At 48.6% G+C, this 23,606-nt stretch overlaps 1 protein-coding gene across 1 annotated transcript; it reads right to left on the reverse strand.

Annotated features, from left to right (window-relative positions):
• Window positions 1–2,816: 2,816 nt before the first annotated feature.
• Window positions 2,817–22,871, reverse strand: METRNL (meteorin like, glial cell differentiation regulator). The gene is made up of 4 exons (XM_072351867.1): window positions 22,539–22,871; window positions 17,517–17,905; window positions 4,143–4,202; window positions 2,817–3,459 (listed from the first exon to the last, which is right to left on the reverse strand). Exons 1-4 carry the CDS (start codon window positions 22,649–22,651, stop codon window positions 3,143–3,145), a joined length of 879 nt encoding a protein of 292 aa, XP_072207968.1. The 5' UTR covers window positions 22,652–22,871; the 3' UTR covers window positions 2,817–3,142.
• Window positions 22,872–23,606: the final 735 nt, after the last annotated feature.

The raw sequence follows: 23,606 nt of genomic DNA on the forward strand, positions 1-23,606 counted from the left end.
CAAACAGGTGCTTTAGTCAAGATCCCCAGGTCTTGCCGTAGGCAAACCATGCACAGGGATCTCCTCGTATCCAGGCTGGGCTTAGAGATGATCCAGTCCTTCCACAGGATAAAAGGACAAACTCTGCCCCAGGCACATGGGGTCTGATAGACCTCAAACATACCGGTGTAGACACCCACATGAGTTTCTCAACCTACTTATTTGCCACTGCAGTAGGTCTGGAATAGCCCTTATCTTGGAGGTGACAGTGCTCACCAGTGGGCTGGTTACTGATGCTTCACGGAGAAACTGAGAAGTAGAGGGTTACCATGGAAAGTGTTTTCACTAACAACACAAACCACACACTCACCAGAGTTAGATGCAAAAACACAGCAGATGTCTTGTGCCTATTTTGGGGGTAGTATTGCCAAACCAAAGGGGACTCTAACAAAGGCAATTCAAGTTCACAAGTTCTGCTTTCTTAGGAGCAGATAAATCAGCCTGCTGCTCTTAAGAGGAATTCAATTATGTTAGGTATCAAGAGGAAGCCCTTCATCTTTAGAGAGCTGCAGCAGCAAAACAAGCAATGCTGTGCATCTGCTTTTGGGTTGCCTTCAGCCATTTCACTATATAGCAGAAAGCACATCCTCACCTAATGCTACAGCAGTATGCCATTTGCTGCTCATTACAGAGAAGGTTCATCTCGTGTGAGCAGAGGTGGTGATTTTTAATTCATCTTTTCCACACACTGCCTTACAGATCAAGCAGTAGTCATGCTGCAAAGTGAGCGCTTTGGAAGCAGATTTAAGGGCAGTGGGAGGAATCCCAGCATTAACCTCACAGTGCACAAAGCACACACACCCAGCTGTTGGGATGTGGCACCCACAGCAGGGAGGAACACTTGCGATTCCTTGTGCTTTGCTAGGGATGATGCACATCAGCTGTAATGCTGTAGCAGCCAGGGCCCAGGACAGGGACAAGGCCAGAGGGGGAAAAAATGCTGCAGAGCAAGACTTTAATGCTGCTTTGATTACAGAACAGGGCTCTGGGCTGGGCGATGGCTCATCCAGCCACACCTCCAGCACTCTGTAATTGTATTTGTGCAAGTGTCAGCAGTGTGATGGGCACGCACCAAGCTGAGCGCTCCAACGCTCCATCCCAGCAGCATTTTGTGGAGCTGGGGCACAGCATAGGAAAGAAGCATAATAACTCCTCTCCTGCCAAGGATTTCCAATGAGCTCACAGGACATGGGCAGCTCCCTGGGGGAATGCAGCAGAGAGCAAGGCAGTGCCTTTGGAAGTGTGGACGGCACGGCCCCATTCCAGCTTGCAGCCAAACAAGCCACCAGAGCAAAGGAGAGCTCCAGTCCAGCACTTGGCTCCAATCTTTGTTCAAAGGGTATTTTCAAAAGAGCCTACAATTTTAACTGCCATTAAAAAAAAAAAAAAAAAAAAAAAAAAAAAAAAAAAAGAAGAAGAAAAAGAATGAAACTGCAGCCAAAGCTGGAGCTCCGGGGGCAAAGCCTCGCTGCCTGTTTGTGTTTTGCTAACTCTGTCCTCTCACAAATACTGGCTGAACATTTAATTTCGCCTCTTCCCCTCACTCCCACAGCCTCACATAGGAAGAGGAGAGTGGGCAGCCTGGAGACAATTCCAGGAACATGTTGTTCTCCCCTCCTCGTCCTGCCGGCAGCCACTGCATGCTGAAATCCAACAGGAGAGGTCAGGTACAAAGCTTCTGAAATGCCCCCTTAGATGTACTCAGAAACAGCAACCACATGGAGGAGATCGGAGGGATGAGGCTTTTTGATTCACTAAGAGGAGTTTCTTTTTATAGAGAGAAGCTGATGGCCTACAAATTGAAGTGGTAGAAAGTGCTGAAACAGAAACATGGGCAAGAGGTTAAAAATTCTTTCTTAAAGGACGGGATTGCATGTTATGGGGGATGATGGAACTGAAGGGGGGGTGGAGGACAGTCACTGTCCCTCCCCTGGGCACTGCCTAAGTGGTGTTCAAGAAATACATAGATGCAGTACTTGGGGAGATGGTTAGTGAGCAGTACTGGTGGTAGGTGGATGGTTGGACTGGATGCTCTTAGTCTTTTCCAACCTCAATGACTCTACGATTCTAAGTGACACGGTGAGAGTGTTTTTCATGAGGAGGTCCAGCCCTGGGGATCACAGGCAGGCACGAGCATCCACTCTGAACTGCTAGCACAACCAAAAGCATCAAGCACGCACCAAGGGGCAGCCTGTCCCTTAGAGGTGTTCCCAAAATAACCCCATAGGCATCCAAGAGCACACTTAAGAGTCTTGCCTGGCCACGTGTCTAAAATTCTCCAAAAATAGCTCCTGCTTCCCCTGTGCAAAACACTGCGGTTCCCAATGCCTCACAGGAACCCTGCTTCTGCTCTGAGAAGCCACAAAATAAGCGAGCGGCCCAGAAACTGATCTACGAGCACATCTGGAGTCACCGAGATGAGCTTTATGGAGAAGGAAAAAAAAAAAAAATGAAGATTTTAAACAGCACGTGTCAAATCCAGGGACCTTTATTTCTCTGGAATGGAAAGAATTTGCCAGCCTGGCTGAAAAATTGCAGGCGGCGATTGTACATTCTTTCAAATAAAAGAAGAACACGCACACGAGGTTGGCTCCATAAATTTCTGTCGTAAGAAACAACTTTGAATTGTACATCAAGCTTTTTACAAAGCATCCACGTGAAGATGGTTTACTGTGCTCTATCGCATTCTCGGCCATTTATACAGAATACACCATACCAAATGCTACATCAGCTTAAGACATCTTTAAAAATTAGTATTAAAAAGATACAAAGGCACATTGGCTTTCATTTGGGTTTTTATTAAGGCATGGAAGTTTTCTTGGTTTTGTTTTTCCTAAGGAAGTCACTAAAAAAATATAATAACTTAATTCATCAGGACAAGATTGGTTAAAAATCCAGCCTTGCTTGCTTGGCAGCCTTCTGAGCTCGTACCTCTGTTGCTTCCATGAGTCTAACAGCACCGCAGGCTGCAGATGTGTCCTGCAGGGCCTCAGCCTGCGCTCCGGATCTGGCCATGCTCTCAGTTACTGTTCAGAGTATTCACCGCAGCCAGGAAATATTCCCAGCCCAACTCTAAAAGCGACCTTCAGCCAAATGGGGGTTTTCAATCTGGGCCAATTTCACATGGATTTAGCCCTTTGTCTTTTGCTTCTCTGTACATCCTTTGGAAGTCTTTAAATCGAGGGGCACAGCCTAACCTGGCTTCCCCAAAGTGCATGCGTCCCGTGAAGAGGAAGTCTCCATCTCCTGGTCTCACCCCACACTCCAGCAGGGTCTTTATTTGTCCTCGCCAGTTCCCACTCTCCCCTGTGAGCTGAAAGACTTTGCTCTTCTGCCTGTACAGTTTGTTGACGCCAACGTGAATTACGGATTCTTGCTCTTCTGCCTCGTTCGTTACATCTTGAATGGAGCCTCTGATCACTGGGAACACAAAAACCATGTGAGGAAGGGTTTCTCCAAACCCCCATTGGAACAATGGGGTCCAAACTCAGCCCTTGGGAAGTGATCTCCCTACAGCAGCCCTGGGTTTGGTCCCTTACTATTATTTCTAGAGCTGAGTTTGTGTTCATAACCTCCAGCACACATTTGTGTTTGTTTCAGGGTTGTATTTACAACCTGCCCAGGAAGGGCACCATGTGTTAAATTCGAGCACAAAAATAACTGCATCAGAAAAACAGCATCAAATGCAACAAAGGTTTATAACAGCAAGCTACATGCTTAGAGCTTTGACAATGTACTTTCTGTTCTGCAGCCATCAGAGACACCAGCTAGTGCTGATACCAGCTAGTGCCGATTTCCTCTTTTAAAAGGGAAGCAGAGAATTATTGAAACTTTTGCTCTTCTGTCAGCAGCCCATTTTAGAGAAGCAGTGGAGGTACCCAAGAAGTCTTTGAACTTCTACCACGGTTGCTGGGTCATCCTTTGCCCACCCTGGGGAAGTGGGTGAGCACTTTGAGGTCACTCTCACATGCACATCACCCCTTTGGACAGCATTTATTATCACTAGTGGGGTTTGCCAGATGTCAGTGGGTGTCTGTCACTATTTATGGAGGTTTGGTGACAGGTCAAGAGGGACAACAAGGTGGGAAGAAACAACAACTCACCGAAATCACTAGTGCAGACGGCCAAGAGGACCTCTGTGTCACTGCATGGTCGGCATGGAGCTGGAGAGAAAGGGGCAGAGTTAGCACAGGACCAGAGGATAGGAAATAAATAGCTGGTTTCAAATGAACCAAAATCTGCTGGTGGGGGGGGAGCAAGGGATCTGTAGGTCCAAAGATCTGACAGGCATCAACAGCGCTAAGAGAAACGCAGGCCAACCCCAGTCCCCATGAGATTTTTGTAATTAAGTAGGAATATGGATCTCTTTAACACTCCTGCTGGGATGTATTATCTAGCAAACACCCCACACACTCACTGCTCTTATGCAAAATGTGTTTTGATACCGGGTGCATTTGCAGAGAATTCAAAGCTCTTGAAAACTCTTTGAAGATCATGTGCCTTTTAAAGGCTGATGGCAAAGCTCCTTTCTTACAATTTCTATCAAGTGCTGTTGGGCTATTTCACAAGCCATTTAGTCTATCACCACATCAAAGTTCCAGGAGGTTACAGAGTGGGGGAGGCAAAGAAGGGAGAGAAAAACCAGCGCATGTGTTTGAGGGCGTCGAGGCAAAGCGGAAACTTGAGCCTGTATCTGGTAGAGCTCAAGCAGTACAAAGACCATTTCCTGTACTGCTGGAAACATTTGGATATCTGCACTAATCTAATCAATGCAAGAATGTGGCTCCTCTTTGTACTCAGCCAGCTATTTCTGAGGAGAAGGTGCTGTAGTTGCAGTACAGATGTTTCCATAATGCCCCATTGAGTTCAGGAATTTGCTTACTATCAGAGCCTGCCCTGCCTAGGGATGCTAATTAAGTCAGTCCACTGGAGGCTCAGGGATTTGAGCCCACTCGAAGTTGTTCTGAAGGACACCAGCCAGGAAAACGAACACCCTCTGAGCTGTTCTGCGCTGATCCACGCAGGTGGGAGGCTGCAGGAAAACAAGGCTCACGCTGCAGACAAGGCACAGCATTGGAGCTACATCACACCAAGCCCGAAGCCGAAGATTTGCCGCTACTACAAACTCCCCCCCCCAAAAAAAAAGATGTGATTTTGAATCTCAACATCTGAAAGCACTCAGCTGCCGGATCCTGGAATTGTCACACCCTTCCTCTCAATGCTGTCAGCTTTCTGGAGGAGTTTATCCATTGCACTAAGAAGTACCTTGAAACTCTCCTCAACAGCACTCAGCCATCAGCCTTCCCCAGCAGGCAGCACAAGGCAGTTTCTGGCATAAGACAGGGCAAATCTCTGATTCTTTGCAAGGTCCCAGAAAGGCGGTGATCCAGAAAGAAGGATTATTGAACCCCATCCACCAGATTTACTCCAGTCAGATGATTAATACACGGTGTAACATGCTGTTTAATAGGATTAAAGAGAATGGAAAACGCACATTTCTGTGTGGAGATATTTGAAGGAATTATTCAGAAAGGTTAAGAAGCTCTAAAAGAAGAGGCTAGGAATAGTTTTATTAAAGCATCTGGATCATCTGAGTATTTCTATTGAGTAGAACCTGGATGCCTTTGGACCCTTTAGAAACAATCCAGCCCTTGCTGGCCTTTCTTCCCCCACGCTCCCACATACCATTGCATCTCTTTTTCAAAGAACTTTGGAAACTGTTTAATATCCTGAGAAACACAGAGCCAGCCAAAGCCTGGACACAACCGAAGTACTACAATAATGTCGGTCTAAAGCTATGTTAATTTTTACACTCAAGAGATTCTGATTAGTGGCTAATCCAAACATCCCTGCTTCATCTAACTGAGACAATCCCAAGTCACACCACATCCCACTATGGAGCCATTTCATTCATGGCACTCACCAAACCCATCCTACCCCATTCCCCAGCCTCCCTCTGCCCACATCAGGTCCTGCCTTACATCCCCCAAACGGAGGTGACCTGAAAAGCTCTGTGAATCCTACAGAATGGACAGAAGTTCTAAAAACACGACTGATGGACATCCACAAAAAACAGCTGGATTTTTGATGCCAGATTTCAGATATTTTACTCTGCAAAGACCTAATAACAAAAAGGCATCCTGGGCTTCTCTGAGTAAAAGCAGTCTTGCTTTAGACCAGCCATCTCTGTAGTTTGTCCAACTGAAAAAAACAGAATGACTAAGCCATTTTTGTTCCCAAAATGAGTGCAACACAAGCAACTGCATTAAAGATGAAAAAGAAAATAAGTGGTTCCATCAATTTAAATAGACTGAGACTATAATATGTCAAATGAGCAAGTGCGCGCATCTACATGGAACAAAAATCATTTTAATTGCAGACTCTAGGCAAAAATCCTGCATCCTTTTTAAATGCAAAAGGAAATTAAAAGTGCTCAGTATTGCTCACACTAGATCATTACTTGCAGCCTGCTTCAGATCCATGCTGACTCACAGCAGTTTGGTGGCATGCAAGCTCATTTAACAACCATTTACCACCACCCATCGCTGCAATACCAGACAGATGAAGAACAGAAATCCTCTTCTGTGGAACAGCTCCCACATCTGCATTCACAGAGTATCAAATACATCCTGCAAGTGGCAAAAACTAGCTATGCGAGCACAGACGGAAAGTGAGTTGTGAAGGATTACTGCTGAGGTAAACGGACCATTAAAAAGCAAATAACATTCACTGGCTACATCCTAAGCTTCATTCCTGTGCAGACTCATAAATACAATCTTAAGAAGGAGGCAGTGCTTATGCTTTCTTTTGAATTACAGCCATGAAAGAAACCATGTATTTATGCCACAGCGTTGTTGTTTGGGGTGCCCTTCAGTACTGATCTGCAATGAGCAGCAGGTGTTTTCCTCTATCAGCAGGTCAGAACCATGCATACACTAACAAGCTAAAAGGCGAAGCACCCGAACTTGTATCAAAACTGAAGGGAAAAAAAAAACAACAAACCACAATTAAAGGAAAACCAACATTTCACACATGCACAGCAGGTGAAGATGTTCATTTTCTAAGCAAAGGGCCCAGTTGCCAAACAAGAGGCTGTGTTTGCCCAATGCCTGACTCCCTGGGGACGGCTCGAGGTCTGCCCAGGTTCTCATGTCCCAAAGCACAGCTCCAAAACTGCAACACCACCAGCACCGTCAGCTGCACTAATTCCTTTAAACTCAATAAGCCAAAGGGCCTTGATTCACACAGCAGCAGGGGAAGGAGGAAAAAAAAGAGAAAAGCAACGTTTTATTGAAGCCCTGTAAGGCCTATAACTCAACCTCGCCGCTTGTGGCATAAAGCCTGCATTGTGCACGTCGGCTGCCGACTCTCCTGGGAATGCCTTTGATGGATTTTGACAGTATCCTGACCTGAAGTAACCTGAGGCAGCCCTCTCTCCCTCCACCCCGCAGCCCGGTGCCTCCAAAGGCCTCTCTATTCACCTCCCCGCAGAGGGAGATGTAATTACATCATTCCTCACGAGCCAGCAGTCATGTCCCAGCTGCTTTGAGCGATTTGCCCTCTGAACCTGATGTTACCGAGGAGGACGCAGCGATGCTAACAATAGGCTGCACTTGTTGGCCAACAGCTTTGCCGAGCACGCTGCTGGTCTTCTCCATGGGGAGGCTGAAACGCTCTGAATGAGGCAGACGTGGCCCAAAGGAGGGCCTAGAGCTCCAGGTGGAATCCAACGAGGCCAGTGCCAGAGCTGAGATGGCTGAAGACAGCCTCTTCCTGCCCTGGGGATGGATTTAAGGGTACTGTTAGTGCTGCAGTTTAGTTTGGGTCTCCTCACCACTTCAAGGGCTGTGGGTCGGTGGTGCTCTCTCCAAGGGCACACATCTCTTTTGGTTTGGGGCACCATGAAAGTCTTCTATCCTTCAAAAGCAGGGGGCAAGGGTTACTGAAAGGAGCATCGTTGTGGTTTAGGACAACAGTTCCCTGCAGGACCCATCCATAGTGACCCATCATAGAAACCACACAAATAGGTCTGATCTTCCCTTGAAACATTTGTTTCAGCAGCCACACAAGGGCCTGACCAACCTCAGCTTACTCCAAAACCAGCTTCCAACCGACGAGGAAGAAGAGCTCTCAGTCTGTCCTACGTTTCCTTATCATGCCATCCAGAAGGGTGGATGAACCCCCCTGCAGGTCCTCACACACCATCCCAAAGCTTTATTTTCTCAACTCCACCAGCCTCCCCCATCAACCCCACAGCTCCAGGTAGGCTCTGCTGATCATCACCGCTCTGACAGCAGACACAGGAAGAGAGACAACCTTCAAGCAGAAGTGAAAACATTGAACACAAAGTAATTGCAGAAAACCGCCCTTCTGAGGAATACCCTTTGGTTTCATTAAGGTTGTACACGTGTGTGGTGTGGTGGAGGTGTGGATCAGGGGCAGGGAGGCACACAGCTGCTTCATCAGCGCTTCGTGCTGTACATCACACACATGCATTCGTATTTCTGAATAACTCTTTGAAGGGCAATCAGACATTCCAAGTATCAAAAGCTCCTGAGGATGCCCAAGCAGAGCTGGAGCACTTTGTTAGCCCTACGTTTGAATCAACTGATTAAAACAAGCAGCCCCCTTTCCTCTTGCTGGTGGGCTCAGCAGAAGGCGTTTAAAGGGGCTTTGGGGTTTTGTTGCGGACCAGGATGCTGTAAACCAAGGCAGCCAGCAGCACCTCAGCCTCCAGGATGAAACCTGCCAGCCTGACATCAGCACTGGTTCAGGCTAAACCAAAAGTACCCACCCACACCCTGCACAGTCTTGTTGGCACCCCTGTAATTGCTGCCATACTGGAAAGGGCATCATAGGATGAATGTCCTTCCTGGAAACGCAGAGCGAAGGCTTCCGGGAGCAGATGGTAAAAATAGAAGTGTGGTTTCTCCAATGATGCTGCATTTCTCAGTCATATTTCTGAGCCTTCAGCAGAAATGACTGCGGCTCAACCAACTACTGCGTGCAGCCTGGGCACAAGGGCAAACATCATATGAGCATGGAAAAAAAGACCTTGCCCTGATCCTACTTCCACTAATTAAAAAGCTGAATAAATTCTTTTAATTCTTACTTCTCGAGTTTGCCCAAGCTTCCTTTTGGAAAGGACAGCTTTCCTGTCACAAAATTTGGCACCCACTGGTTCACCCAGCCCTGATTAACCATCTTTCTAAGTGTACCTCCAGCTTTTCTACCCCCTCAGAAAGCTCTTCCAAAGAAAGCCAGAATAACTTTCATCCTCCAAACACTCACAGCCCTCACAGTGAAACACCACTCCAAGCTACATCAACGCATCTGCACGTCAGTGCCTCTCTATAAGTATAGAATGGAGATGTTAGCCAGGAGCTCGAGCCAGCAGAGCTACATCCAGCACACCTGTGCTTAACACAATACCTGCAGCCACGCACATGGGGAAAACGCGGCCGGATGACTCCAAGCAGCTGGGCTGGAAGTCACGGACACCCAGTCACAACACACAGAGGAGCTCTCTCATCACTCTTTTGTTTTACAAGGCTTTCCTGTTCTTCGGATGGGATAGGATTACATGGCTGTTCTGCAAGCACTGCACTTTTCCTAGCATGTCAGTAGGAAAATACCAAGCTGGGGAGCAAACCCAACAATTTCGGCTTGTGCTGATCCCAGCCCCTTGGCTCGATGGCCATCATATGGGGTCAGGAAGGATTGCGCTCCTTAAACCAAAAGAAGATTAATGCTATGAATAATGTACAGAACCGGTTCAGTGCTTTTCTGAAGGCAGGAAGAATCATCTCCATTATTTGCTGGAAAGTTAATCTGAGCTCCGTGCTAAGCAAAAAATACTCAGTGTCTCCCTTCCTCTACTGCCACAATTCAGCCGATATTTAATACAGAACAAGATGGTGATTCAACAGCTGGTCCAAAGCAACGATGCTGCAGTGCAGATCCACCTCTAACTTCTGTACCCAAAGCAGGGATCTCGGCACCTCCTCCAGCTCCTTGCCTCAGCTCGTTTCCAACATTTGGTTCAACACACACATTTATACAGGTTTCCAGAAGTAGCTTGGAAAACAGAAACCATTGGCCAAGAACTATTTGAACCTGCAAATAAGTTTAATGAAATGCAGACTTTCACATGCTGTGGCACGGAGTGTGCCAAGAGAATTGAGTTAATACCACATCCTTCCTGCACGGCATAAAAAAAGCACACTGTAAACCTCACCAGTAGAGATGTGATGACCTTCGCATTCTGAGAAACGTCAAGGCAAGAGCCCATAAACCAGAAATTTATCTTTGCACAGAAATGTCTTCCAAGAAGGTATTAAAGTCCTAAGTAGCAAGGAAGACTATTTATGTAAACAGTGTGAGGGAGAGATTTGGTACCAGGCAAGCTGCATTTGCAACAGCTTTCAAAGTGAAACTTGGCTCAGCATCTCTGGAGCATGTAAGGGTTCTCTGGGGTTGCACTGCAGAATCAATGCCTTTCTGCTGTTCCAAGATGCAGCACCCTTTCTGACAAATGAGCTGAAAGGTCAGCTAGAAACACAAACAGCCATTTGTTGAAAGGGGGAGGAAAAAAAAAGAAGGAAAGAAACAAAAGAAATTGCACAGCAGTTTTTATTCAAGCATCACCAGACACAATTAAACTCCACCTCCCAGCACAAGTGGCTCCAACCCAGGAGAAATCCCAAGAAGTGTCATATCTTCACAATGCTTCACGCCACCCCAGCTCCTCTGGGCTGCTGACTGCATGTTCCCAACACCTTCTCCCTTCTCTGTTTCCCCTCCTGCCATATGCAACCTTTGCTCCACCTCCATTGCTGCCTTCTCGTCTCTCCCCACTTATTCCCAATGTGGAGCTGGGCTCCAGGCTTGGTGCTAATGGAGAAGAACTCAAGGCAGTGCCTCACTGGGACAGCAGCAGTGCAGCGGTAGCAAGGTCAGCACCTAGCTGAGCTCCTGCACTTACCTCTTGTATCACCAGTCCTATAAAAACCCTCAGCTACAGTCCAGGCTGCAGTGTATCACAGCCAAATAGCTTTACTGAGTAAACCAAAACTTTGGTTTAATTCCCTCTGTTCAAATTGCACCAACAAATAGAGCCCAGCAAACAAGAAGCGTCTCGGCAATTACACTCTCCCATGCTCCTGTGCAAGCAGCCTCAATAACCATCTGCCATTTCTTTGCTTTCTCTCTCTCTCCCTGCAAATAAATAGAAAAGCAGACAGCAAGCGACTGCTGGGAACTTCTGCTGTATGCCCACAGGACACCAATATAAAGCCATTAAGAAATAAAATTGATTTGTTTGTCCCCAAGAGGATTCCTCTCTCTTTCCTCAAACCCCCACTGCCCCACCAAGGACCAGCAATGGGAAGCACTGGGCAGGCACAAGGATGGGGCTGAGGTGTTGGGGGTCTGAGATCCCCTGAGGGCTGCAGGTTCTGCTCCTGCCCCACAGCTGCAGCACTGCAGCTCCATGCAGCCCCGGCACCCCCAGCAGCACGGGACAGAGCAAATATTTCTCCTGACTGAAAAACAACAAAGATTTATGGCTTGGCTCATCATCCCCTCCTGAAATTCACTCCGAAAATATTTTTTTCTTCTAAAGAAAACGCAGTTCCAGAGCCTTGTAAAAGCAGCCGCTAACCACATCGAGGAAAACAAAGTTGCAAGGGAAGATCTGATGTCTCATTTGCTTTGCTCTGTGACAGACAGCTAACAAAACACTCCGCTCAGACAGCGTGCAAGGGCACGAGATGAGGAGTTACATGGTGTGGGCTCCCATGTCCCTGCCAGGGCACCGCAGTTGGCACCCACGGGCTGAGCCGTGCCTGCAGCGCATTGCAGCCCATCCCCACCTCTCCGGGCCATTAATGCCTCCTACAGAGAGCAGGATAGAATGAAGTAACGAGCGGCTGGTTAAAGTTAAACCCCGAGAGCAGAGTAATGACAGATCAAAGATTAAGTGAGTCTTTAAAAATAATGAAGTCTCACTTTTGCACTCACATCCACACAAGCCCTTCTCCTGCCTGATTCTAGAAAGCAAATTCTTTTTGGTACATGGGAGAAGGAACACAGCGAGTGTCATTTTAAACCCGGGTTTATTGGGTCAGCACATTCTTACGAGGGGCTCAGCCCCAAGCAGGGAGGTGATGGATGTGATACCACTGATCTGTGAGCCCCACAAAACTTACTTCAGGTTTTCTATTTGTAACAGGAAAAGCTTTAAGATACAGACATTCTTTTTTTTCCCCTCTTCCCTTGTCATCCTCAGATCACTGACCTATCTATCCTACATAGAATTTTCTTGCCTTAAGTTCTCACTTCCACTTAGACCTTGACTACATTGGTGTAAATCTCCCCACAGCCCCACAGGGACAGAGCTCCATCCTGCACACACAAACGATGCTGGGGATGGGTTAAGGCACTGGAAAACCCAGCCAGGCTCCCTATACATATTTCACAAGTCACAGATTTGGGCCCAGGGTGCCTTCCAGGTACCCACGTAACATTACAGTGAATGTTTTCTGGCTTCTACAACAGATTACAGCTAAAGAGATTTTCTGCCCTGCAAATCAAGCCCCCAGTGCAGGCAAATTCTGACCTAAGTTTCTTATTCCTCCTGGAAGGTGGAGGGACAGGAGGAGGAATGTGGCCCCCCCATCCCCTCTATAACTACAGCCTCAGGAATTAGCAAACTAAACACTTTCGCCGAGCAAGCACAGAGCATTATTAAAGACTGCCAAGCAACTCTGTTGGATTGCAGATCTGGTGGTGGGGACCATCTCCTGCAATGCATAAAGGTCAGCGCAAAGCAGAGCCCCAGCTGCCCGCACAATTCACCTGACTGCTTATTGGTTTTGACTGCCCACTGAGTTGGGAAATAAGCTAACCGCATTCGTGGCCAGTCTAGCAAAAATAAGCTATTTTCTTACAGCCTGTCCCCTGCAGCTGTGAATTTATCATTGCTGCTCTATTGTCACCTCGTCTGCCCGCTGCAGAACCAGCTCCTGTCCTGGCAACATCAAAGGGCAAGCGGGGCCACAGGAGACTGCTGTCAAACCTATTTGCTTGGGAGAAGGAGAGATTAAATGAGGGCATCCCTCCTATTTTATTTGTGGTTGAAGACTTCTCAGTTCCACAGTTTGGCCTTACTGAGGCTCACTGATTCCTGAAAGCATCAGCCCTGCTCAATGTAAGAGGGTGTAAATGGAGCATGTGTGCTGTCCGCGCATCAGAACTGCACTTCAAAATCATTCCACACAGGAAGAAACCCAAAAAGCTTTTCTCTTAAGCTCTTAATCATAGCCCAGATACCAATAAGCGTTCTTAATTTCCAGTCTGTTTTCTCAGGCCAGTGAATTAATAGCTTACAGGAAATAGCTGAATATTGTCCTTCATTAGTTAACTGGATTTAGCCAGTTCTGCTTTGTTTTTCAGATACCCATTTGAGCACAGAACCTCCTATCTATTAATATTCTCAGCCAGGTACCCAGCATTAATAAGGAAAACATATCAAACAGTTACTAGAACCTGCACTAAGCGAGGAGATGCCGTCAAGATAAAGGGCCATTTTTGTTAAAGTTTGACTTCTTTACTACACAAAAGTGGGTGGGTAATGAAAGTGCTTTCAATTTACCTCCTGAGCCCTAACAATCAAATTATAGATAACCCCATGAGCGCATAATGGGAAAGACAAATTATGCCTGTGTAAAGATGGATCCAGAGCTTGGATGCGATATTCCTGAAACACAGAACTCGAGGAGCAAAATAATAGGCCCTTTTTGTCCTCCAGTGCTTGGCCAAATGTACAGAGCCCTGTTTCAGGTTGGGAGAGGAGCAGCTGAAGAACAGGAACAGCAAATGACTCTCAAGGGACCCTTGCCCTTTCCATAGGAATCTGATCCCAGCAGAACCAGGCCAGGCGCACACGCGCTCCGCTGCAGTGTGGGTGGATCATGGCTCTTAGAACACGGCTGGGAGCTGCGTGGCTGAAGAACACTCCTGGCACAATCTCCATCTACCTGCCAGTCTAACACAGCCCCGGAGTATTTTAACCCTGCAGAAGAGATTAGAATCAACACAACTCAACAACCTGAACGAGTTCTGCAGCTTCTCGATGGCCTTGGGCTAAAATGTCACACTGCCTCAGTTCCTCCGCTGGGCTTCAGTGCCACTGAAAGCAAGCGCTGAAGTCAATGGTCCATCAGCATGGATGGGGGTCCAACCCAAAACCTAACCTGAAAATGAAACCGTTTTCAACCACCCATCGCCTTGGCTATCAGGGAGAACGCAGCCATCAGGATGCCTGAATGGTGAAGCTGACCCTTCCATGGGACTGCGAATTCCCAGTGATGTGAAATGCAGTTTTTTGCTGGTCACCACCAGACTAAAAACCGTCCTCAGAAACGTAAACTAAAGCAGATCAGTGTACAGAACGTATTTCCTCCAATTAGGGGAACCTTTAGAGAACGCGGTGAGGCAAACTCAGAGCCAAACTCAGAGCCAAACTCCCCACACTTGGAAAATCACAACGACGCGCCGTGTTTCAACCCTCCCAAGAAAAGGGAAAGGCTTGTTCAGAACCTGTGTGTGTGTTTTCTGCTGAATTATTTGCAAGGCTCTGATTAAGTGGGAAAGAATGACTGCAAACTAATAAAACTTGAGGTTTTCTAATTAAACCACAGGCACCCTGCCAAGCATCGCTGATTTGTTGATGCGCCCTGCAATGTCAGGACTCTGAGGACACAACAGGTCATTAAAGTATTAAACAGATGACTTACACTCTTTAATCAGAGCCGGGATGCCAAGTTAGGAGAGTAAACTCAAGAGCAGAGTACAATAATTATCACCAGGAAACAAACACACCGTTGAGGGAAAGTCGAGAGAAAATTGCTAGTGATTGCTGGAATAGCTGTTGCACAAGGAAAGGGCTGGATCACTGAGCCCCACACCTGGGTCTTTTATGACCAAAGCACGAGCTTCAGGCACCCAACCACACAGAGAGCACCACTGACTGCAGTGAACTTCCTCCCCACACGGACAGATCAGCAAAAGCAGAAGCAACTATGGAAGAAAGAAGGCCCACAGGCTGCCAGGGGTCCTGAATGCATTGCTCCATAGCAGCCTCGCAAGGCAGCTATTTGGCACTTTCCCCAGACATATAGATATTTATAGGAGAATAAAAGTGCTCATCTGACTGAGTAGTGGAAAGAGTCATGTATGGCATTTCCATCGTGGTTTCACCTCCCCCCCATCACCCCTCCCTAGCATCAGAGAATCCAAAAAAACAAACAAAAGCAGAAGAAATCATTTTAAAATACAATAGAGATCCCTCGTTTGCCTTGAAGGCTCTGCCGATGAACTATTAAAACACTTCTTCTGTCCAAACAAGACACTTGGAGCGTGAAGCAGACAGCCTACCACATTGTTTTATAACAGCGCTGAGAGTCAACCAGTGTCTGTCAGAGCGGGGCACAGAGCTCAGCTAGAAAAAGCTATTTAATGTGCCTATCAGAGAGGAAGGCTGTAATCGGATTCAGCCCTCGGTCTGACTGCTGAAAGTCTCTGAAGGAAAATACCCCAGATTTGACGTGAAGAACACTGGATTCTGAGAACAGCACAGTTTGTACCGAGATGTACAAGCACGCTCAACTGTAACGGAGCTCAAAAGAAACCATCTCCACGTGCAAATTAAAACCAGAGGGGATGAGCACTCTTTCTCTTGTACTATTTTTATGCATATGCAAAAAAAATCTCAGCTTTTCTTTGGGGAAAGCTTGACTTTTCTTGGTGAAGCCTGCCTTGCTTCTTGCTGGCCCTGCCTGCATCTGTGTCCTCACAAAGAAAGGAGCACTGACTCTGGGAACATTCTCCAAATAACTGATCAAACAATGTCTTTAATGTCTTCTGCGATGGAATTTTACTACATAGCTAGCATTCTGCACAGCACATTCATCCCTGAAGAAGCGATCTTACAGGGAAAGCAGCTCTGCAGTTGGTGCCGGTCCTCTTTGCAGCTCTTGTACGATGCAGAAGTGGTGAAGCCTGCTTGAAACGCCCTCAGTGCTGCCCTGCGAGTTGCACACAGAGCAGGAGCAAAGAAGGCAACTTAAATACGTGAATATTTGTGTTTTTTTGTTTTCATGGCAAACACGCCACCTGTCAGTTATCGGGGTTACTGCATTAGTCCTCAGCCCGCTGCCATTGGCTAAGGCAGGAACTGCTCTCAGGGTGGAAATAAGACCTGTGGAAAAGATCTGAGCAGCCAACATCTGCAAGGCAGCAGAGCAGGAAGAAAGTGCGAATGTATTAATCCAGGGTCCTGTTGTGGAAGAGAATGGGACTCAACTCTGCAGTCATACAGGCTGGGAGACACACAGCCTAGAAACAGCATCTCAGCCACAGCACAAGGTACAGCTCACCCTCAGCAGCTACATGATGCTCCTTGGGCTGAATTTTGGGGCACACTGTCCTCTGTTTGCTGCAGCTCAGGACACACTGGGCTTCTCCCCTTCCAGGAATCAGGGATAAAACCTAGGGGTGATTCTGCATGGAGGAGAATCAGACACAGCCCATCTGAAGAGGATTTCCCCTTCTTCCACATCGTGCTCCACCAAGGCTAGTTATTCTTCTTCTCAAACTGCCTAATTGATCAGCACCATTAGGTTACACCTACAGCTTTTGTTCTCAAGTGGAATCACAAAACGGCTCAGGTTGGAGAGGACATCCAGGTCCAACCCCCTGCCACGGGCTGGTTGCCAACCACCAGCTCCCATCCAACCTGGGCTATCAGACTTTTAAGGCTCATAAACTCTTTTGTCCACTCCCCTTCCTACAGACTTGGTGTAAAACTCCTCCCTGCTGGACTTGATTTGCAGAGTGGGTGAGAGAGAAGACAACATTGGCACCGTGCATGCGGTGTCAGCCTGCTGGAGGCTCTGCAGTGCGAACCAGGAAGAGCTGAGGAAGGAGCACATCAGAGAGGGAAAAAATAACTGGGTCAGCGAGTAGCAGTGGTTGTAAAGGGAAAAAAAAAGAGAGACGGAAAAGGAGTTCCTCCTTGTTTAAATGTTTGTTATTCCAAACATGCAGTGGGGTTTTAAAAACTGATTAAAGAAAGCGGTTGGCCAACCGCTGCAGTGAAGCCTTGCTCACATCGGAGTTCACTGCAGGGTAAAGCCAGTTCCTGTGATTCACCCCAGGCCTGTAAGGGGAGAACCGTTCACAATGCAGCCCCTTAACAAATCATTTGGAGTCCAGCCTGTGCTACCAGCTTCCAAAAAACAACAAGGAATTAAAATAAATAAATAAATCTATTCTTCCGCAATAGCCTGTTTATAAAACATGCCCTTAAAAGCACATGAAATTCAGACCCAGCCACTTTCCCACTCAACTCACTCTGCCATCTGTTCCGCATCCAATACAATACGTGAAAACACAGCCGATATCCCAGAACTCACCAGAAACTGTGTGCAAATCAGACGCGATCCCCCTGCTCATCAATTCGTACTGGAAGCCTGTGATCTTCCTGCTAATGTCCTGCTGGGGGGTGGCCTCGACAAACAGCCCCCCCTGGTCGTAACCAAAGCAATACACTTTGCTGGGGCTGCGCTCTCCATCTCGGACCAAGAGTTTCAGTTCTCCAGTTTTTTCCAAATAAATATTTGCTCCCGCAGAGTCCTTGAAGGGCTTTATGCAAACAGTCAAATGTTTGTAGGAGGCAGGTGAAGTGTTGGGTCGCAGGTTGACTATGAGAGCTCCCGTGGGATACATCCACTCTATGGAGCCTTCGGAACAGCGGAGGTAGACCTGTTCAACATCCTTCTTGTGAGACTCGTGAGTTAAGCCACTGAGGGAAGAAAGAAAGAGAAAGTTAGACAAACGGCACAGCTAGGAAAGCAAATGTCATAACCTCAAACCTTCAAAGAGCCACATCAACAAGCGCAGGAAATCTACGGTAGGGCTGAGTGTTGGCCCAGCCAGCTCTGCAGCTGCCAGAAGCATTCGCCTTAATATTAAAGGACAATTTTTAAGTAGTCTTCCAAAAGAAGTCAAACCACTAATAATTGACTTCAGCACGAAGTAGGATATAAGCACATGATCAAACGCAGCTAAACTGCTACAGCCTCGGTTACACCAGCTGAGCTGTGGCAAATGGGTGCATAGCAGTGGAACACGTACACTGCAGCTCCCTTCCCGGTGGCTCACACCAGCACGGTCTCCAGCCTCACAGATCTGACCCCACCTTTCTACAAGTACTTTGTTCCTCTTCCAAGTCTATATTCCCAATGGTTCTGAAACTGGGAGGGAGGCCAAGCTCGCCCTGTGAGCTGGAGCAAAGGGATGCTCTGGTGCTGCTGATACTCCCATCCCAGTCTCCAAAATAGGAGGTGTGGAAAAAAGACCTCCCCCCATTCCTCATTCATCGCTAGGAAGCACCGAACTGTGCTCTCCTACAGGATGATGGGAAACCTTGTCCACAGCCTAAAGCAGGAATGGCTCTGAACAGCTCGTGCTGCATGTCGCTGCTGCTGGGCCAACCCTGCACAGGTTCTTTACCCAGACTTCAAGCACTAATATTTACCAGTACTACAAAAGGGGCTCCAGCACTTGAAGGCCTAAAGGAAAGCTGGTGAGGGCTCTATATCAGAGAGCGTGCTGAGTGAAACTGCACTCCCATTTACCAGGAGATTAACCAAGAAAGGAAAATACGTAAGAAGGATGAAACAACTTGACTAAGGGTGTACAGGAAATCTGTGGCAAAGACAGAACGCGCTTGAAAACAGCACAAGTAATGACATCAATCTCTGGTTTCTCAATAGAAACCTCCAAATAGACAGTTCTCCAACCCCAAAGACACATTCACGTGCTGAATGGGGTTAAAATTCAAGTCAGCATTTAGAAAGTAACCAGAAGCTGTGTGTAAAATGGGACACACGCACACACGCACACACCAACATATGGTTTGCATTTACTGACTCATTACTGTGAGTGTCAGTGTGACCCACTTGATAGAGGTTACATGAGGAAGCTCAGGAAAAAAAGTCATATTTAATAATAACAGTGCCTACAAACATGTGCTTCTGAATGATCTTGAAAGCCACATCAAGAACACAGATGAGGAGAAACGAGGGACAAGTTTTTGACCTCTGGTCTCCTGCCCTCCAATCCAGTAGTGCTCGACACGTTCAGGAAACTGAACTTTCAGTGGGACATTTCAAGTTGACTGTAAATCCACATCTGGTCCACAAAAGCAGCTTTCGCCACAGCACGAGCGTGATGCCACTCAACAGAAAACACATTAGTCTGCTCCCTTGCAAGCGGTGAATAAGGAAAACTAAATAGCATCAAGTTTATTCCACTGCACAGAGACCAAAACAAAAAACACACGACAGCCCTCATGCATCACTTGTTCCTCCTTGGGACATCAAAACAAGCTACGTAGGATCTGTGGGCCTCATACTGGCAACTTCCACTCCTAAACCTCAGTGTTTAAACAGAGGGAAGGCGCATGGGGCAAAACTCTGAACTCATGCACTGAAACTGCTGTTGTAAGTGATCCTGCCAGCATCGAGGCACTGAATTTCTGCCAGAGGAAAAACAAAAAGCCTCAACATGCATTTTGTTCAAACAATCATGCTGCTCAAACAAAATACAACAGAACAGGGTGGACTCTGAAATTACCTTCTGAAAGCCAATTATATCCCACAGGCAAGGGTGATGCCATTAGACAGACACATCAAGCACAAGTACCTGTACGCATTAAGCCCTGTAATAAAGGGTGACTCAAAAGCTGAGCAGATTTCAAAATACACGGCAGTGTTACTTAACAGCAACCACCATCATCCAGCCAGACCTGTCGCTTTGCTTGCAGTCAAAATGACACGTCACCACATCAAGCTTGTTTTATGCCATGCTTAGCTCTCGCTAGCCAGTCATCCCATGAAAGGTCCATGCTGTAAAATAAAGGAGGTCTTTTTTTGCTGTTTTTCCCCCAATTTTATTACATTTCTGTTGCCTTTAAATTCACAGCAGGTAGATATGGCAGCAGGCTCACGGTTACAGTGACAGATGAGCCATCCATCATCTCTTTCACATCTCTGCAGTCTATTGGGACTTACATCTCCAACAAGCACTGCTTCCTCATACCAATCCATGAGAACATCCTGAATCACTGCATTGGTCTCCTCACTCCCTTTCTGGTTTCAGCCCTGCCCCGTGTCTGCCTTGAAAGATCTATAGTTGTATTGGTGCACTGAGCAGTTATGCTGCAATACGCAGCAGGTGCTATTGAGAAGAAAAAAGGGCTGACAGGAATGGCACTATCTGCTTCTATTTCAGATGCTCCGAAGTGCACTCAAAGTACCCATGTCCTCTCAGCACCCTTCGGTGAATGCAGAGAACTCCAGATCCTAATTTGGGGGATAATTAGATCATTCAGGATGACAACAACAAGACTTCCCCTGTGCAGGGGAAAACCAATGGGTGTAATCTGCCACATCACTGCTGAATTCTCACTCTTCCATACTGTATCAATAAGGCCAGAGCAGCATATTCCCAGCATGTCAGAGGGGTGGTTTTGCCCAAAGCATTGTGTGTGAAGTCACTGCAGCAAGAAAACCTGAAGCTACACCAAGAGTAATAACCAGGCACACACCACGGCAGAGTTTCTGCTTGCTTTCTGGACAGTGCTCTCCTGGAAGCTCTGTACTATACTAAGCTATTTATGAGGATGCTGCTGTGGCCTACTGAGTGTACTTAAATTGCAGGTGTCACATTGTGCATTGCATCACATTTCCCTGGAAGCATGAGGGATATGCATAGGAATCCCAGCACAGCTCCTCACTGTACTTTGGGGATATGGGCTGTTTGTTTCACAAACTGGTTGCAGTTATATGCAGTAGATTCTATGTTCATCATTTTTAATATAGATGTATGTAAAGGTGAGAAAACACTTTTCACACTCAGTCTGCCTACACAAGCCAACCTAGAACTTCTCAGCAAGAAGAAAGACTCAATTTTGGTATCGTAGGCTTTTCAAAGTAATGGCCAAAATACAACACAAACCACCCCATGACTTCAGAACATTATATTCCACAATAGAAAATCCTTTCTGACCTATGTAGCTATTAAGTATCCACACTGAAATACTTAATTAGAGGGTACTTATTGGGACATCAAAGTCCCGTCTTTCCTTCCTAACTGCTGGTCCTTTAGGGCAGATCAGGTGCCAGTTAACACCTCCGGACCAGCAGCATTTCTGGTGACACCTGCTTGCTACCAGTGAGGCCGGAGCCAGCCAGACACTCCATCCCCTCCTGAGCCCCGTCCCCATGGGCTCTGTGGGGACCACTGCCCACTGCACACAGCTGGAATGCTTAGGGATGGGAACAGGTACAGCTTACAGAGCAAGGAGGCTGGAAAAGAAAAATAACGCAATGAGGAGTTTGCCAGAGGACTCAAAAGTTTGGCCCATATCGAACAGAGTCGCCTTCAAGTGGACTCGGGGGGATTAAGGACACACCAGTTGTCAGGAGTCCAAAAGAGTTCAGAAAAGAAGTAAATAGCGGCACCGGCGCCTTTAGACGGCCGCAGATAGGAAGTCGTTACGCTCCGAGTCAGCCCAGCTGTTTCCCCACTTCGAATTCTCCCTGCTCCAAAATACCTTCCTGACACGAGCTGGCCCAACTTTTACTCTACAGAAATTCAGATCTCAGCAGAGCGCCGAGCCAACATTTCTGGGCTCCCCAAGCAATTCTCTTTAAGCCGATGGAAAGCCGGATCCAGCAGCGCTCCCCTGTTAGCAGAGCAGCTTTTTAAAACTATGAACAGACCCAACCGCACACGCTGAACTTATTACGAGCAATTAAAGGAGAGATAATTCGGGAGATAAACGCTTGAGAACCGACGTCGTTCCTTATTCAGCTCAATTAGAACAGATCGGAGCGGGCTGCGGCAGCCCGGCGCTCTCGGGACGGAGCGGGCAGCATCCAGGGCCCGCCGGGACGGCGTTGCTGCGGGGCGGGGAGCAGCGCACCGAGCGGCGGAGCGGCCCGCAGGTGCAGCGCATCCCGGGGAACGGAGCAGAGCATCACAGCGCGTCCCGGGGAACGGAGCATCACAGCGCCCACCGCATCGCTGGGAAAGCGGGGCAGCCCCGGGAAGACGGTGGCGGGGACAAACTTCTCCTCGGGAACGTGGCACCGCCCTCCTTCTCCTCCTCATCGTCCCCAGCCCAGGGCGCCGCTGGGCAGAACGGAGCTCGCCTCGGCCGCTCCAGCGCTGCCCCGCACGGACGGCAGAGCAGAGCAGAGCAGAGCAGAGCAGAGCAGAGCCGCCCCGCTCCCGCCTCGTGCCGCCCCCTCCCCGCACCCGGCCGGGCATCCCGCTTTCGCCCTTTTGTTATCGCCCCCGGTTTCTCCCCGTGGGGGGGGGGGGGGGGAAGCACACGAGGCAGCCCCGCTTTCTTCCCCTGGCCTCACCTCCCCTTCCAGTTGCACAGGTCGCTGGAGTACTGCGCCTCGGCGCCGTCGCCCAGCAGCAGCCGCAGCCCCAGGAGCAGCGGCAGGAGCCCGGCGGCCGGGGCGCTCCGCATGGTCCCCCCGCCGCGACCCCCTGCCCAGGGCCGAACGCTGCGCGGGAGCGGTGCGGAGCGATGCGCGCAGCCCCCCGTGGGCTCGCCTACATGGCGGGCAGCGCAGGGCGGAGCGGAACGGAGCGGCTACCCCATGCCCGGCTCCACGCTGCGCCTCTTCGGCTCGGCTCTGAAGTTTGCAGCGGCTCGGCTGCGGGCTCCCAGCTGAGGGGCGGGAGCGGGCCGGCCTCCCCGAGAAGGCTGAGCTCCTCCTCCCCCCGCCGCCTCCCTCCTCCTTCGGCGGGGCCGGCACTCGCTGCTCGAGCAAAACGCGGCGCCGGATCGGGAGCTGCCGCTGCGCATCGGGCGCGTTACGGCGCAGCGCAGGTGCCCGGCAGTGCCCGGTGCTCCGCCCGCCTCTCCCCGTGAGCTCCGGCCTCGGCTGACCCCGCGGGACCCGCTGGCAGGGGGGCTCCGCTCCCTCCGTCACGTCCCTGGGGTGCCAGAAGCGCATCACGCCCCTCGGCCCCCAGCAGCTCTCCAGCTCTCCTCGACGATGTGGGCTGATCGTATTGCTGGAACCTTCTCGTGTCGCCACTTAGCAGGAAGCACTTAAGAGACGATCTTATTCGTGAGCTCTCCTTAACGACCGCTCTGGATGCCACCGTGTCTTGTTTAATGTCCGTGTTGACTTGGGATGCTTAAATCCCCCTCGTACGGGACACCAGCAGCATAGAAATGCTTTCCAGGGTGGGAGAGCCCCACAACCACACTCCCCAAGCCAAGAAATGGGGGTCGGGGAGGCTGAATGTGGGGAAATGTGGGGGAGCTCCCCCAGCACACAGGCAGCACTGAGGCCCCGAGCGTTCTTTACAGCGGGGGTGAGGATGATGTTACACACCCCCAGATAGAAGAGGGGTTAACGCACTTCCAGATCACTGCGTTTCTCAGCGTCCCGTTGTTCTTTCAAGTGTCT

This window comes from Excalfactoria chinensis, chromosome 17 (genome assembly GCF_039878825.1).
Source record: "Excalfactoria chinensis isolate bCotChi1 chromosome 17, bCotChi1.hap2, whole genome shotgun sequence".
Lineage (NCBI taxonomy): Eukaryota > Metazoa > Chordata > Aves > Galliformes > Phasianidae > Excalfactoria > Excalfactoria chinensis.

What these genes read in the sequence shown, in the direction of transcription:
- METRNL (XM_072351867.1), bottom strand. Translation starts at nt 22,651, where the DNA reads ATGCGGAGCGCCCCGGCCGCCGGGCTCCTGCCGCTGCTCCTGGGGCTG. An exon ending in CTGTGCAACTGGAAGGGGAG is followed by an intron (nt 17,906 to 22,538) that starts GTGAGGCCAGGG and finishes TTCTTCCCTCAG; the next exon opens with TGGCTTAACTCACGAGTCTC. An exon ending in CGTCTGCACTAGTGATTTCG is followed by an intron (nt 3,460 to 4,142) that starts GTGAGTTGTTGT and finishes TTGTGTTCCCAG; the next exon opens with TGATCAGAGGCTCCATTCAA.